This window comes from Melanostigma gelatinosum, assembly GCF_949748355.1.
Source record: "Melanostigma gelatinosum genome assembly, chromosome: 3".
Classification (NCBI taxonomy): Eukaryota; Metazoa; Chordata; class Actinopteri; order Perciformes; family Zoarcidae; genus Melanostigma; species Melanostigma gelatinosum.
In genome coordinates this window covers 26926885-26941701 of record NC_136636.1, presented here as the reverse complement: position 1 = coordinate 26941701, position 14817 = coordinate 26926885, and the positions used below count along the sequence as shown (strand labels likewise).

The 14817-nt window shown below is 43.3% G+C and overlaps 1 protein-coding gene across 1 annotated transcript; it reads left to right on the top strand.

Moving 5' to 3' along the window:
- The first annotated feature begins 2164 nt into the window (after nucleotides 1-2164).
- LOC306775930 (Krueppel-like factor 15) lies at nucleotides 2165-14522 on the top strand. Its single transcript, XM_079266500.1, has 3 exons — nucleotides 2165-2304; nucleotides 3570-5049; nucleotides 12360-14522. The coding sequence occupies exons 2-3, from the start codon at nucleotides 3806-3808 to the stop codon at nucleotides 12526-12528; spliced, it is 1413 nt and encodes a 470-aa protein (XP_079122626.1). The 5' UTR covers nucleotides 2165-2304; nucleotides 3570-3805; the 3' UTR covers nucleotides 12529-14522.
- Nucleotides 14523-14817: the final 295 nt, after the last annotated feature.

Genomic DNA, 14817 nt, shown 5'->3' with positions numbered 1-14817 from the left:
GAAATTTGTAAAAGAACACACAAAAAATGAGAAATAACTTTTGGTAAGATATCATACCCGTTTAATTTGACTGATAAAGGAAGAGGAAGACTGAAAGCCAATCCTCTGGTTTTGAGTTGCTTTGACTACTGGATCTGTTCATGGTTTGAAGGTCACTAAAGATAAACTTCTGATCTCTCAGAGCAAGTTAGTCAAAGCCCATGTTGGCAAACAGCTGGGGAGCTTTGAAGGACAGAGCAGCACAACTACAACTACAAGGTAGCAGATTGTTTGCAGAGTGAAATACATGGACACCTGTTCTTGTTGAAAACCTTGAAAAATACGAACACCATTTTCAAAAGAAGGTCAAAGAAGTACTTCGGGACAACCCGGACATGTAAGCTTATCATCCTTTCTACGTCTATTTTTTATTTGTGGTTTTATTTTTGACTTGATGATGATTAGGATGATATAGGTATGTATTGTACTGATTTGTTGGTCTGCATCTTTACTATATTTACATCAAGGACCACAGTGGAAATAAGCCTTTGACGTTATTGTGTTTTCCTCGACATTTCTGCTGTTGCATGTGACTTACACACCTTGTATGTGACAGAAAAGTGGCATAGGCCTATACTTCTTTTCAGAACAAGGTCGATTTTTCTGAGCTTTCTCACTGCAAATAAAAGCAATAACATTGTGCTGAACGGAGTGGAATTGTGCATATTATGAAACATCAAAACAGAGGCTTTGAAGTCAGAACCAAGATGGCAAACTGTATTACTCCTTCAATGACGAAGGCAACGAAGACCAGATCCACACTTTCCGTTCTTACCTTTCACAATAAAAGCCCGAGACATATATTATACACAGGCAAGTATTTCACATTTTCCTGTTGTTTATTCATCACATCCCTGGGGGGTAAAGGCCTTCACTGTTCTTCCTCTAATAATGTGTAGAAAGCTCAAGTAAAAAGAGGAAGCTGTGTCATTTTAATGGGCACATACCCAAATGACTTTACGCTTTCATGCAGAGAGTTGAGAAGTTTGATCCCACTCTCATGTCTGCACAGTACATTTGGAACTGGAGATCTCAGCGGCCTTTAGACTGGAAAAAGCTAGCTTGGCTGTGGTCATGGGTAACAAATTCCACTCACACCTCTGAAGCAGCTACTGGAATAACTTATTATATCTTGTTTGTTTGATCTGCACAAGCTATTTTTTTAAGTTCAAAATGTTAAACTGTTACTGTACCAAATAAAGATTTCAAAATGTTTAATGCTTTTTTATGTCATAACCAACACAAATCTTTGTGATACTGTTTTGTATGAACAAGCAATGAACACAACCTTTTCAGGCGTATTGCTCTCCTGCACATTATCTCCTGTTGGTAGTACATGTAGTACATGTAGTGCTTCTAAAGCTCGATCTATTCAGGAAATCCCATTGAGATCAACGTCTCTTTTACAAAAGACTCCAGAGAACTAATTACATAAACACAAGATCACAAGAAAATGTATTGATAAAAGGCATATCATATTTAGGGATTAGCGTCATTGCATGAAAATTACAGGGAAGATTATCGAGAGAGCTGGTTAAGGTTAGCCCTCCTAAATATCAATAAACAGTTTGATGGTTGGTTCGTTATTGGTAAAAACTATGCTCTATTACAATCAAAATGTGTGAGTTCTGTAACGTGAGGTGAACCTTCTTTGATATTGGTATTAGGACTCATTCCTGCAGCACTATATGGAGACAGTATGGTGGATTGTTTATGGTTCTTTTTCGTTTTCAGTGAAAGAATCAAATCAGAACTTTTTATTTTTCAAGATGTTCAGCATGTACAAATATCTAATTATGGTGGAAATATATTTATATGTCTTTGATTTAAACCTGCGCAAATAAATGCAACCCAAACTTAATTATTTGTCATGAAAGCAGCTCCCAACGAGCTGCCTTTCTTCGCCGGGGCGTCCCACGTGCCGTTCCACGCAGCAGAACCTCTGAGTGACGGAGCAGACGGCCCGCCTCCATCCCACCACAACCGACCAATGAGGCTGCAGAGCGGAGACGAGCCTTCAGCAGCAGCCTCTTATTTCTCACTACAGTAGACTAGCCCTGTAACGCACACTGGTAGTCATGTGACGGTCATATAGTACAACTCAGTGAGCGCTCAGTCCAGTCTGAACGCTGCTGCTGCTGCTGCATGGCGAGTCTCAAGGGCAATAGCTGCTCTGGCAATATACTGCCGCGTCGGATGCAACGAATACAAACATTACTCCCCGCGCCTTTTGCATTGGGATTATATTGCTTTTAATTGAACAAGGTAAGGGGATTTTTTATGGAACGGTGGGTGTCAGAGGTGCAGGGTGCGCGTGTGTGCCATATGCTGCAGCAGGCTGGACGAAAACATGTTTACGTTGAGCGTCTACTCGTGCGTTATGCTCCGCGGGGGGGGGGGGGGCAAGAAAACATGACACACGGTCCGATGTTGATGGTCTATTTTTGCGGGATTCGGGTTCCGCTCGGCCGCAGTTTAACAGTAGATTGCAGTTCATTTTGAATGTGATTTCTATAAGTTCTCCGCCTGCTAAATCTGACGGTGCTAATGGTTATAATTGTAATCATTATTTTGGATATGCTCAAAAAATACGACATTTAGTTGAGTGAGTTACAACCACGGGATCCTGGCTGTGCAAGACAGTCTTCTCCTCTCTAGGAACATGTGAAATGAATCCAAATGTGCCCCGCAGGAGGCGACAATAACGCAGCGAGCCTGCACGTTGTAATGATAAATCTAATGACTGACTATAAAAAAAAAAATCTTCCCGTCTTCAGAGGCAGCGGTGTGACTGATTTACTTCCCTTTAATTGTCCCGTAAACAAGCAGAGCATGTGATTTACGCACACTGCTCCCGGCTGCCCCGTGCGGTGTTTTCTGATAATAATGTTGACCGTTTTTTATTTTTTCTCCTGTGGCTGGGTTTACTCTCGGTCACTCAGACCATGCAGGGGCCCCTGGATAGGGTGGGTGGATAGAGGCGGGAGGGCACTGAGAATGACCGACGCTTCAGGAGAATAACCTCGGCCTTCTTATGAAGTCCAAATTGGACTTTACATAAACAAATGATTAATATACTCATGTTATTAAACCCACGTGGAAAGCAACTGTAGCCTACTGATCTAAAGCCTGATACTTAAATAGCCACAATAAGAATATGATGAGGTTATTGAACGATAACACTGTTATATCATAGGTGATTACAGCAGATGGAAAGAAAGCTGACTCTGTATCATTTCTGTAATGTCATGAAGTTATTTTTCCACTGTGCTGTGTCACTGATATTGTCAGGTGCTGCTCCTATGACAAAAACTATCAACTTGCAAGTCTAAAATACATTTTAGGATTTGCATACACAGTCGGCAAGTAGCAAATAGGCAGATGCATTAGAGGACACATTTTCAGAATGTAATCACCTGATGCTCTTAGTTTAAAGTCAGGAACTGTCCTTTTTGAATTTGAGCAGTATATGTACTTGTGGGATTAAGTCTGACACTCTTCTCTCTGTCTCTCTGTTTATTTCTATTTAGACACACTGTATCCCGGCTGGAGACCTTGGATTGTAAAAGTGTTTCCGCGACGCCTAGTTTTCCACCCTGAGAGAGAAACACCAGGTGTTTCGATATCTCCCCTGATTGGGAAGTGTGGCCTCGGTGACCTGGGTTTGTATGGCCTAACTTTTCCAGAAGCTGAAGGAATAATTTTTTTTACAAATCATCCTAACCACAGACTCCACCAAGAGACGACCGATTGGCACTGTCCAGGGATGGTGGACAACTCCCCAGTTAGCGAGGGGCTTTTTCTACCTTACAGTGGCTCCTCGCAGGTCTACCGGCTGTCTGACATGGTGACAGATCTGAGCTCCTACCAGGTGATGCCGTCACCGTTTTCGGAGGATGACCGGAGTGAGTCGTCCAGCCCTCGTTCCTGTTCCAGCCCCGACTCCCAGGTGCTTAGCTCCAGCTACGGCAGCAACTCTAGTGCTGAGAGCCATGACAGCATCCTGGATCACCTCCTGTCACAGGCCTCTTTAGGGGGTGCCAACAGTGTGCTGGCAGGGTCTGTTGCACCTGTGCCATTATCCACTTTCTTCTGGGACTCACGGAGAGATGAGCCGCCCAGACGCCAGCCTGTGAAGGAGGAACATTTTGACTTCCTATCCTGGGCCAATGCTGAGACAGAGGAACAACTTGGAGGGTGCTTCCAGCCCACACTGGAAGAGATCGAAGAATTCCTGGAGGAAAATATGGAGGTGGTAACGATGAAGCAGGAATTCCGAGAGGGTTGTGCGGGATTGGGAGTGGGACTGGAGGAGGCCCTTGGTCTAGAAGTTGGCTTGGAGTGGTGCAGGGAAGCCTCCCCAGAGCCTAAGCCAGAGCCAGACGCCAAGTATTCAGACCAAACTGTCCCTACCGCCAGCATTGCTGGCCTGTCCACTGCTGCCTCCAGTGAGACCAAAACTACATCAGTTAGGCCCACACATGAATCCAGCACAGGGGCTAAGAAAGCGTCAGCCAACAAACCTTCATCAGCAGACAGTGGAACAAACGGTAGCGGGATGCCAGGTGAGATTCAGCCCCTTCAGATCAAGCAGGAGCCCACAGTAGCGCCTATTACCCCTGTGGCCCAGACCCCACCGCCTACCCCAGCCTCAGACATCAAAATTGCACAGCTACTGGTCAACATCCAAGGTCAGACCTTTGCCCTGGTGCCCCACATCCTGCCCTCCACCAGCCTTAACGTCTCCTCCAAGTTTGTACGCATTGCTCCCGTCCCCATTGCGGCCAAGCCGCTCGGGCCCGGGGACAGCTCAGCCGGCCAGGGCTCAGGGATTCTTGTTGGAGGTCAAAAGTTCCAGAAGAACCCGGTGGCGGATCTTATCAAAATGCACAAATGCACTTTCCCTGGCTGCACCAAGATGTACACCAAGAGCAGCCACCTGAAGGCCCACCTGAGGAGGCACACGGGGGAAAAGCCTTTTGCATGCAACTGGCAGGGCTGTGGATGGAGGTGGGTACTAGTGTTGACTGACTGAATTAATGTATTTCTTGTTACATTGGACCATGTTGACATCAAACATTCACCTCACAAGACAGAACGGTCTCTGCCCCTTTAAAATGGCCATATTTGAACCCTACTGCTTTTTATTTTATTATTATCTTACCAGATTAGACTCATATTTATGACTGGTTATATAAAGCCAGTTTGAAAGGTTTGTTTATTCGCAGGACTGGGCAATAACAGCATGTGCCTGCATGAATTAAAAGGGCTTAACTCCCATTAGTTTGCGTGGCCTTTTTGGAAGTAATTATATGTCAGTGGGGCATGTATATGTGCTGTGCATGGTGTCGTGTTGCTCCATGGAACCAAGTGTGTTGCAGATTGTAACTGTCACTTGAACTGACCTGTCTCTGTGTGGGTCATAGTAGCACTGATGAGGGGACTTAGAGGATCTGGAGAGCCAATCCCCCCCCCCCCAGCCCCACACACACACTACCAAAGCTCCAAGCAACTAAAAATGAGAGAACAACATGAATGTCATTATTCGTAAGAGGGCTCATTACCATGGAAGCCACATGCTGCACAGACAGTATGCTCACAGTTATTCAAGGATCTGTAATAGAAAAGCCGAGCAATGTTTTCTTTTCTCCGAGCCCTGGAGCTGAATAGATCTTAATGGCTGTCATGCAGTCTCCCAAGTGTTAATTGGAATGATGTGATGCGGTGGCAATAGCAACGGTTGCAAAGTCACACTTCTTGTCAGGCAGTGAGAGATCTGTGCAAGAATAGCTGGGGTGTCTTTCTTTGAGGATGCAAACTAAATCTGGGACGGAGCATGTGGGCTTCAGTCACATGAGCACAACATGGGCACCTCCTGTTGAGGCTCGACAGCTGTGCGGTTGCTGGGGCAGCACGAGTGTGTGTGTGTATTTGTGTACGCAATGTATGAAGCAGCCAGATCTAATTTGGAACCTGCTGTGTGTAATGGAGAAAGGCAGAGGGAGAACTTGAATGTCTTCATCAACAAGGCAATTTCTCTGCTCATTAAAGTAAGGGCCTTTTTATATCATCAGTCTCAAAGTGTGTGCGTGTGTTTATGCGTGTGGGTGATACACTGTGACTTGAGCCCAGAGTTGCCAGAGTTGAGCTGGCTGTTTTCCTGAGGACATCATGTCAGCCAGTGAGACTCCCCTCTGCTGGTGCCGTTTTTGCAAAGACAACTATTTCACTCTCATTTTCTTCAGAGCCTTGCAACTACCAACCATGGGTGGGAGGTGTGGTCATGTCCAACAAACAAGATTTTCACTTTGTCCTGCTTCAAACAAAAATTAAACATTGAGTTAATGCTCCCATTCCATTAAATTGTTCCGTTAAGTTCTTCGTTAACTTGTTCAGTTAGGCTGTTCCGTCATATTGTTCCGTTAAGTGGTTCAGCAACATTTCGTTGTTACGTTACATTACTTGGTTGCCTGGTTACGTTGCCTGGTTACGTTACGTCGTTACGTTGCGTCGTCACGCTGCGTCGTCACGTTGCGTCGTCACGTTGTTACATCGTTATGTCGTTACGTTGTTACATCGTTATGTCGTTACGTTGTTACATTGTGATGTTATGTCGTTACTAGTGGTGTAACGGTTCGGATCACCCCTCATGGTTCAAAGTATATTTAAAGTACTTAAACCACGCTATGAAATCCCCTCACACACCCACTTCAGTATGAAGATAGTTCCTCTATGAAAAGGAAAAGACTGGGACAGCTCACTTCATCACGGCGGAGTAGAGATTCAAAGTCCGGTGCTGCAGACACGCCCCCTCTGTGAGAGTCACAGAGACACACATCTGGCGCTACCCTTTCCCCAGATAATGTAGATATTCTCATCTTTTTATGTTAAATATTGTGGTTTTCATTGAAGACTATAGCCAAAGTTATTTGCTTTAAGTATTCTTGATCAGTTCATTTTCACATTCTGGGTTAATTCTGGAATATGGTCTATTCCACAGCAACAGCAGCTAAAGCTCATGGTTGTTGTTGCATTGAGTCATTTGTTATAAACTAATGCACAGAACAGTTAAAGAAAACTGTGGAATGGGAGTTGCCTGCAGGGAAAATACTTCCAGAATCAGCAGCTTATTAATTTATCGCATTATTATTCTCATTTTATGCAGTTAAGTTAAATGAGTGTTGAGTTAGCCTGTATATAAACCATTACTTAATGAATAAGGAGAAATATGAAACCTGGCACCAGACCATTGGGCGACCACTGCTCTAAACGCTCCACACACACACACACACACACACACACACACACACACACACACACACACACACACACACACACACACACACACACACACACACACACACACACACACAGAACTAAGACCTGCCACTCAGTGACAAGTACTGACATGGTGTGTGTGTTTTTCATGTGCTTTGCATGTGTGCATTGGCCTATCCATATGGAATGCTTCAATTTACCTGCATGAACACATGAGTCAAAACCAACCAAGCCAGCGTGCCGTTATGTAATTTGGCCTCTAGCTGCCACAGCTTGCAGAGATTAGTCATGGAGGAGCCTCCTCTTTCAAACGTCCACTCATTGATAAACCCCCAGTTTGCATTCATGTACTGAGTGAGCAATAATATCCCTTAAAAGCTTTGTGATGGGCTATTTGACCGTAGTACCAAGCTGGCAACCCGCCACCACTCATGTACTATAGTTGTAATGCTCTGCAAGTAACAAATGAGTGGAGTCGCAGAAATTTGTGCAGTAGTAATCCAGGCTGTGTGTTCCCACTAACAAAGGGCTCTTGTCTATGCACAAAGGGCAGGATGTTTGGATGAAAGTGTGTGTGAGAACCTGTGTGTGTGTGTGTGTGTGTGTGTGTAACCCACTGTATGTGATGGGATAAATGAGGGGGCCGACCAAAGGAGAAAAAAGAAAAAGAAAGTTGATAATGTTGCGAAAGAAGCAAGCAAATGGATGAGGAGCGGAAAGTAACTGAGATTTGTTTTAGAGAAAAGGCGCTGGTGGTGATGGTGGCATATAGGGGGGAGTTGAGAGAGGCTGATAGAAGTGGAGAAAAAAGGCCTGTTTCAGTTTTGCACACAATCACTTGAAGGGAGCAGCAGTGAGGAAGTGGAGCGAACAAAGACAAAGTGTTGAATCGTTACCATGACTGTGGGCTAGGAACGTCCAGGCTGCCTCGCTGCATGAAAGGGAAGAGAGGGATCGGTCAAGGTTCCCTCACATGGACTGGGAGGGACAGGGAGGGAACGGCTGGATGGAAAGATGCAGTGAGCGCGGTGTTGTATATGTAGAGGTCCAGGTAGACCAATTTAACTAAAATATCTAATTTCACATTCTAGTACAATGTTCTGCTGGCTGGCTTAGGTCTTAGTATTGTGAGAACATAGACACCAGAATCATCCTCATGTCCCCAGTGCTACCCTGTTATATGATTAGGAATTTAGCACGACATATTTACTTTGGAATATGCACCATTTGTGCAATATAATTGAATATAATTGAGGTCTAAGTCATAGATGTAAAAAATTGAAATGCAGTGTAAGTGGCGCTGCGGGCTGGGGCACAGAGGCGATTCAACATTTTTGCGCAGTTGGTTATCCGGCCTTGAGCACAGCAGATACCAGAGGTGTGAACTAGAGTCGGACTCCAGTCACAAATTTGATGACTTTAGGCTCGACTTGATACAATCAAAAGAGACTTGCAAGTGGACTTGGACTTCAATGCCAGTGACTTGTGACTTCCCTTGGACTTGAGACTTTTGACTTGAAATTACTTGATACCTTCCTGCAAGCTCCTATGATTAAAAAGTACGTTGTTTAAAAAGTGTGCCATGAATCAATTCATTTCCCGAATCAACTTAACACTATCTATTCAAGTGGACACCTAATTCCCACAATCTTTTTTTATGATTGAAGTTTAGTCATACTTGTCTTAACAAACTTGTTTTAACAAAATAAATTCAAAAGCATTCATGATTTTTGTAAATTTGATATATTATTACTCTGTTGTTACAATAGCATTACATTTGACTTGTTAAGGACTCAAAACTCAAAGTTTAGTACTTGGGACTTGACATGGAACTTGCCTGTCTTGACTTGGGTTTTGGGTGCAAGGACTTGGGACTTACCTGGGACTTGTGAAGCAATGACTTGGTCCCGCCTCTAGTGGATACAGCCACGTCTCTTTTGAGGGAATCATTTTGTGATCAGCAACTTATTCACTCTTCTTTCAAGAAGTGATTTCAAAGCTAGGGTTTGTAATCTTCTTCAAAAACAATTTGGTTATATATCTTGAAATTCTCATAACATTCCGACAACAACTCAATACATCAAATGCTCTGACAAAAAAAAGAAAAGAAAAGAGAAATCTGTTAACTGGCTGTTGCAGGACTGTTATTAGCTTGTCCAATTATTTAATTCGGCCCGTTCACACGTGGTGCGTAATCAGAGTCTTTCACGAGCTGCTAGCTAACAATAATGAATGCTAACAACAGCCTTGTTCGTTGTTTGAATTCATTATTATATGTTTACGTTCATAATGATCATTTTGGGGGAGTGGCCTGGGAGGGAGGGCTGAAGGGACGAGCTGTCAGCATGGTATTGTGGAGCCCAGGCAGTGCTGCTCAACTCTTTCAGGCTAACTGTTGGAGGAATGAAGCTGGGGACTCCCTGGGGGAGCAATGTGCCCACACACTAATAAGACAGAGACTTAATGGCTGCAGTGCTCCCCTCTATTTCAAGGGCAGAATAAGAGGTCTGCACAGGATAGACTGCTTCTCATTCCTGCCTCTACAGATGTGCCAACCCAATCCAACATTGTTTTCTATTACAATCACTCTGCAGTGTAGCCTTCCTGGAAGTTAGTTAACCATTTAACCAAACACACCTTTAGCTGACGTGAAATGAAATCCCATTGAAAGAAAGAAAGCCTCTTCAAACTGATTTAGAGTGGGACTAAAACATAATGAATTCTTTACGTTTCTCTGATACAACAGATCCAAACCAGATGCTGAAACTACACAGGAGTGGATTTTTACTTCTGTCCCATTCCGTCCCAGTCACGGGATGAAGAGTGAAATATGTAAAATAGTACAATAATGTCAGCTTAACGTCAGACTTCAGAGTGGCAGTGACAGTGTTACTGTTTACACAATAAGACCATCTATACAAACAACATAAAAACTGTTTGTAGATCAGTTTGGCATCACTGGGAGACATGAATTATATGAAACATTTGTTTGAAGCCTCTTTTGTGCCTGAAATTTCATCCCACGTCCGTCATACGGTGATGATGCCGAACTAAATATATCCTGCGCATACATATATGTGTTGGTTCCCATGGGATCACATTGGACCAATGGTCTCCTAGTTGGAAGATGTACCTCTTTCAAATAACTGCTTCATCTACCCAAGTCACTGTGTACACTTAATCAGCATGTTTTTACTCTTAAGTTTGGGGCAGGTGTTTCTGGAATAGTTGTATAGTTGTATTCACTGTCTCCCTGAATAAACCCTGTCAGATGTCGCATGCTCCATTGTAATCATGTCTTATTAGTGCAGGAGCATTACTTTCATTACTTTTGCTCCTGAGCTTGTTGCATCTACGCTACGAATTTATTTTAATTTTATTTGTTTTACTGCAGCTCCTTATGCGTTGCGACCTAATTACAGGGTGCGATCGTATCGATTCATCATCTTGTCAGGTCAGCAGAGCAACATCTGGGATGCAGAGCCTGGCAGGGAACAGCCAGTTTCAGAGAACTAGGTTGCTGGGAAGAAGCCCCGTCGCTGCCATCGCCTCATATGCTGGTCTAAATGAGTTACAGGCAAAGGAGCATCAACATGTGGAGCATTGGTGCTCATGACAGATAATTGCTCTATGGGGCTCTGGGTTGTGTACATGTTGTGAAAAACAGAGAGTTGCTAGAGCTAAATAGAAAACAACAGCGCGAGGGCGGCGGGAAAGATCAAGGTTTCCGTCTCTGATTGCATCACGCGCTAGAGGCACTTGCTCAAGTTTGGCACTGTTGAATATCCCCAGAACACAAAGGGATGTTTGCTCTAAGGGTAAATGGTTTTAGTCAGATCCATTGACATTGTTTGTTCAGAGGAGCCGAGAAGAATCGTTTCCTTAATGAACAGATTCTGGATGTATTATGCAACTGGTTTTTAGTGTGATCATCTTTTCCGGAGCGCACACGCCTGAGACAAACCGCTAAAGTAGGGCTTTGCTTATCAACAACTTTCTCAAGAGGGTGGGACAAAGTCAGTGTTTTGCAAATCACAAGCAAGTCTTGGCTGAAGGTGATGGATCAAGTGCCAAATCCTAAACTTTGTGTTTCATGTTTGAAAGGTCCCATACTGTAGAAAATGAGATGTCCATGTCTTTTCTTTTAAGAAGAAGAAAGAAACTTTTTTAATATAAAGCAGCTGTAGTTTCTATTTAAATACAGTGAACGTATGAAAATGCTCAAAACAGCCTGTACAAAGAAACTGTGCTTTTAAATGAGCCGTCAGGACTTTAGTATAGTTGTGGTGTCACAACTATACAGGGAGCAATTAGGGGTTCAGTGTCTGGTTCAGGTTCTTTGAAATACGGACCGGTGGACAACCTGCTCTACCTGAGCTGTGGCTTTTAAGATTTGCAAACAAAAGTTGAAAATAACTCAAATTCAAAGATTAATATAATATGTAATATAATATAATAATTCTTGGTCACAACTCTAATTGATGTAAAGCAGCTATTTCACCAGTGAAGACTCACCACTCTGTGGTTTTGAACTACAAAAACACACAATCCACACATGATATTGGGATGATGATGTCACAGATTGTTTTACCTCTTTGGCTGAGTTCAGACTGCAGCTTGCTGAGAGCACATTTACCAGACAACCAGACACGTTTCATTTTCAACTGTCAAATGAGTTGATGAGGTACAATTTCTAGTAATCTTTCTCATTTAATCCGGCAAAATTAGTGATTAGTTGAATGTTTAAAATGTCCAATTTTGGTAATGTGCTGGTTTCCCTCTTGCTCGTGCAACGTGATTGGCTGCTGTCAAATAGAGTTAAAGTATATCCGTTGTTAGGAGAAACGTTGAAAGCATTTTAATGACATACATTTTAACATTTCATAATGCATGTCTTTATTGATTGACGATTTTGTCAAGTTATGTATGAGGTCATCAGATTTGTGACTCGAGTCCACGTCATGTGACGTGAGTCCACATCTCTGACTTTCTCCACTTGCCTTTGCTGAACATTCAAACATTGCTTCCTCTTCTTCTCTCAGGTTTTCCCGGTCCGACGAGCTGTCTCGACACCGGCGCTCCCACTCAGGTGTCAAGCCCTACCAGTGTCCGGTTTGTGAGAAGAGGTTCGCCCGCAGCGACCACCTGTCAAAACACATCAAAGTCCACCGTTTCCCACGGAACAGCCGGACAGTTCGCACAGCAAACTGATGCTGGGAATGCTGGGATCACTCTCATACGGACATAGGCCGCCGGCGCACGGTGCAAGTCTGAACGCACAGATCTTTCTAGCGCAAATGTTTGCGTCATTATCAAGTCAGTTTGATTATGTGAGTGGAAGCATGCCTCACTTTTTGTTTCAGCAGTCTGCGATTGTCCTAATTTATTGTTACCAGTTACCATCCTGTCTGTGATCAGCTGAAGGTTGTCGTTGCTGTTGGTGCTTTGGTATGTTGTACTCCTTATGTTTGTTCAGTCCTTATCGCCTGCCTCAGCAGAAGATAAGATAAGCTTATTTTCATCCTGTCTGGATTATGTGATATGTTTGGTCCACGCGACCTGGATCAAAACAACTGCCTTTTATCTTCGCTGCCAACGTCTTGGACATTCCTCATCTTATGCAATGTTTAGGAAGTCAGAGGAAGTTCATTGGGATCCTCAGTAGCTACAACCAGTATAGTCTTTCATTGACAGTGCAGTTGATGCACAGGGAGAGACCTGTGAAATCTCGCCATAATCTACCTGGGTTCTGCGCTGTCGGGCGGAAACATCTTATCTCAATATTTCGCAATTTCTCTTTCCATACATCAATTCTGTTGGTCACCTGTTACATCTGTCTGTGGGTTTTACAGATATTTAACCAATGAAAAGTGTTGAAAAGGGCTTGTGGTAAAAGGGCTTTCGTAACTCAATCTGATCCTCAAACTGCCGCCAAAAACCTCAGCTCCACCCAGCCTCGTGTCTGAATAGTGTCGCTCACAGCAGAGCCAAAAGAAAACAGCGACGATGCAATTTTAAAACAAGCTGCACAGGAAGCAGAGCAACTGACAGTAGCTGTGCAATGAGAAAATAAGATAATGGGAAAAATATTTTTATAAATTATAATACATGTCGTGTATTTAAGAAAACTTATTAAATTATGAAATAGCTATAACTTTGTGATTCTGTTTAGGCCAGCAGAGAAGGCCTTGCAGGCCCTGACGGCCCACCACTGGATTTAACTCTGATGTTAAAGTCGTGATTTTAGATCTAAATGTTTGCTAAGGACACTAGTGTAGCTAGCTACCAATGTGACCTCAGCGGCTGAGCGTCGTTCTGATCAGTGACGGACAAAACACGTATTTCCACATTCGCTGGTCGATAAAGCTAGCTTCTCCATTCGAGCTTGATTTTTGGTAAGATATGAAGAGTTGCACATGCAAGTATCTGACCATACATAAAGACACAATACTAACTTTGACAACGCAACGTGCAATTATTTTGAAAACAGCCGTTTTTTTCATTTCCTGAAAAAAATGGGTTTAAACATACGTGGTTTCCGCCCGACGACAATTTTTACAATTTTTGTAAACCTGCTGTGACACGAGGAACAGAAATCCAGACGTGAAATTCAACTAAAAGGGTTAAATGCACAGTGATTGTTGAATCGGCCTTGTGATCAGTGTTAAATGATCTTCGTTTTGTTGTTTGATGAAGTCGTGTGTGTCCACTTGCTGGTCTTCTATTTGTGTTGCTTCTTTGGCCTTACTGTACCACGGAATCCTTACTGGAGAGCCAAACCATATGGGAAACCAGGCTTTTCAGTGATCCATATTTTAATGGGGTGTTGAAGTGACTGTTCGTAATATGGCTTGCGACAGTCGCTGCATAGCCATGGAGCTGAATGTCTCAGTCTGCTATTATCATTTCGACGATTATTTTGCTGACGACTTGACACAAAATCTGCCTCAAATCTGCTTTATATGTTACTGAGACACCCTGACAGCCTTTGACCTCAGCCGGCCGTTACTTTGAGGTGACATCGATGGACACACTATGGTGCAGAACTATCCGGACGATGTGCTCCTGAGAAATGAAGTCACATCATCCCTCCTAAAGCCACGACACACTTTGTAATTGCTCTGGTACAGTGTTTGCTACGTGTACCCCGCGGTGAATATGTAGGGGTTGTGACAATGCCCTCCACGTGTAATTCATGCATGTAAAGCAACAACAAGCGGGGAGAGGGGGGGGGGGGGGGTATGCAACGTTGCGCATCATTCCTTTCATTCAATTTTTGAATTTTTAATGCTTGTGTGAACACAGGTGTTTTATCGCATCCTATGAATGTATGTAAATATGCAGGAGTGTACATTGTGGCATCCAGGAAACACACGGAGAGACGACTCTGATACCATATCTTAAAACAAGTCAGTGGTTGTGAAGATTTCTAGCGTGAACCCTAAATGTGTACATAACTTAACGTTTCAGTACATATGAATATATTATATATTTTTTCTT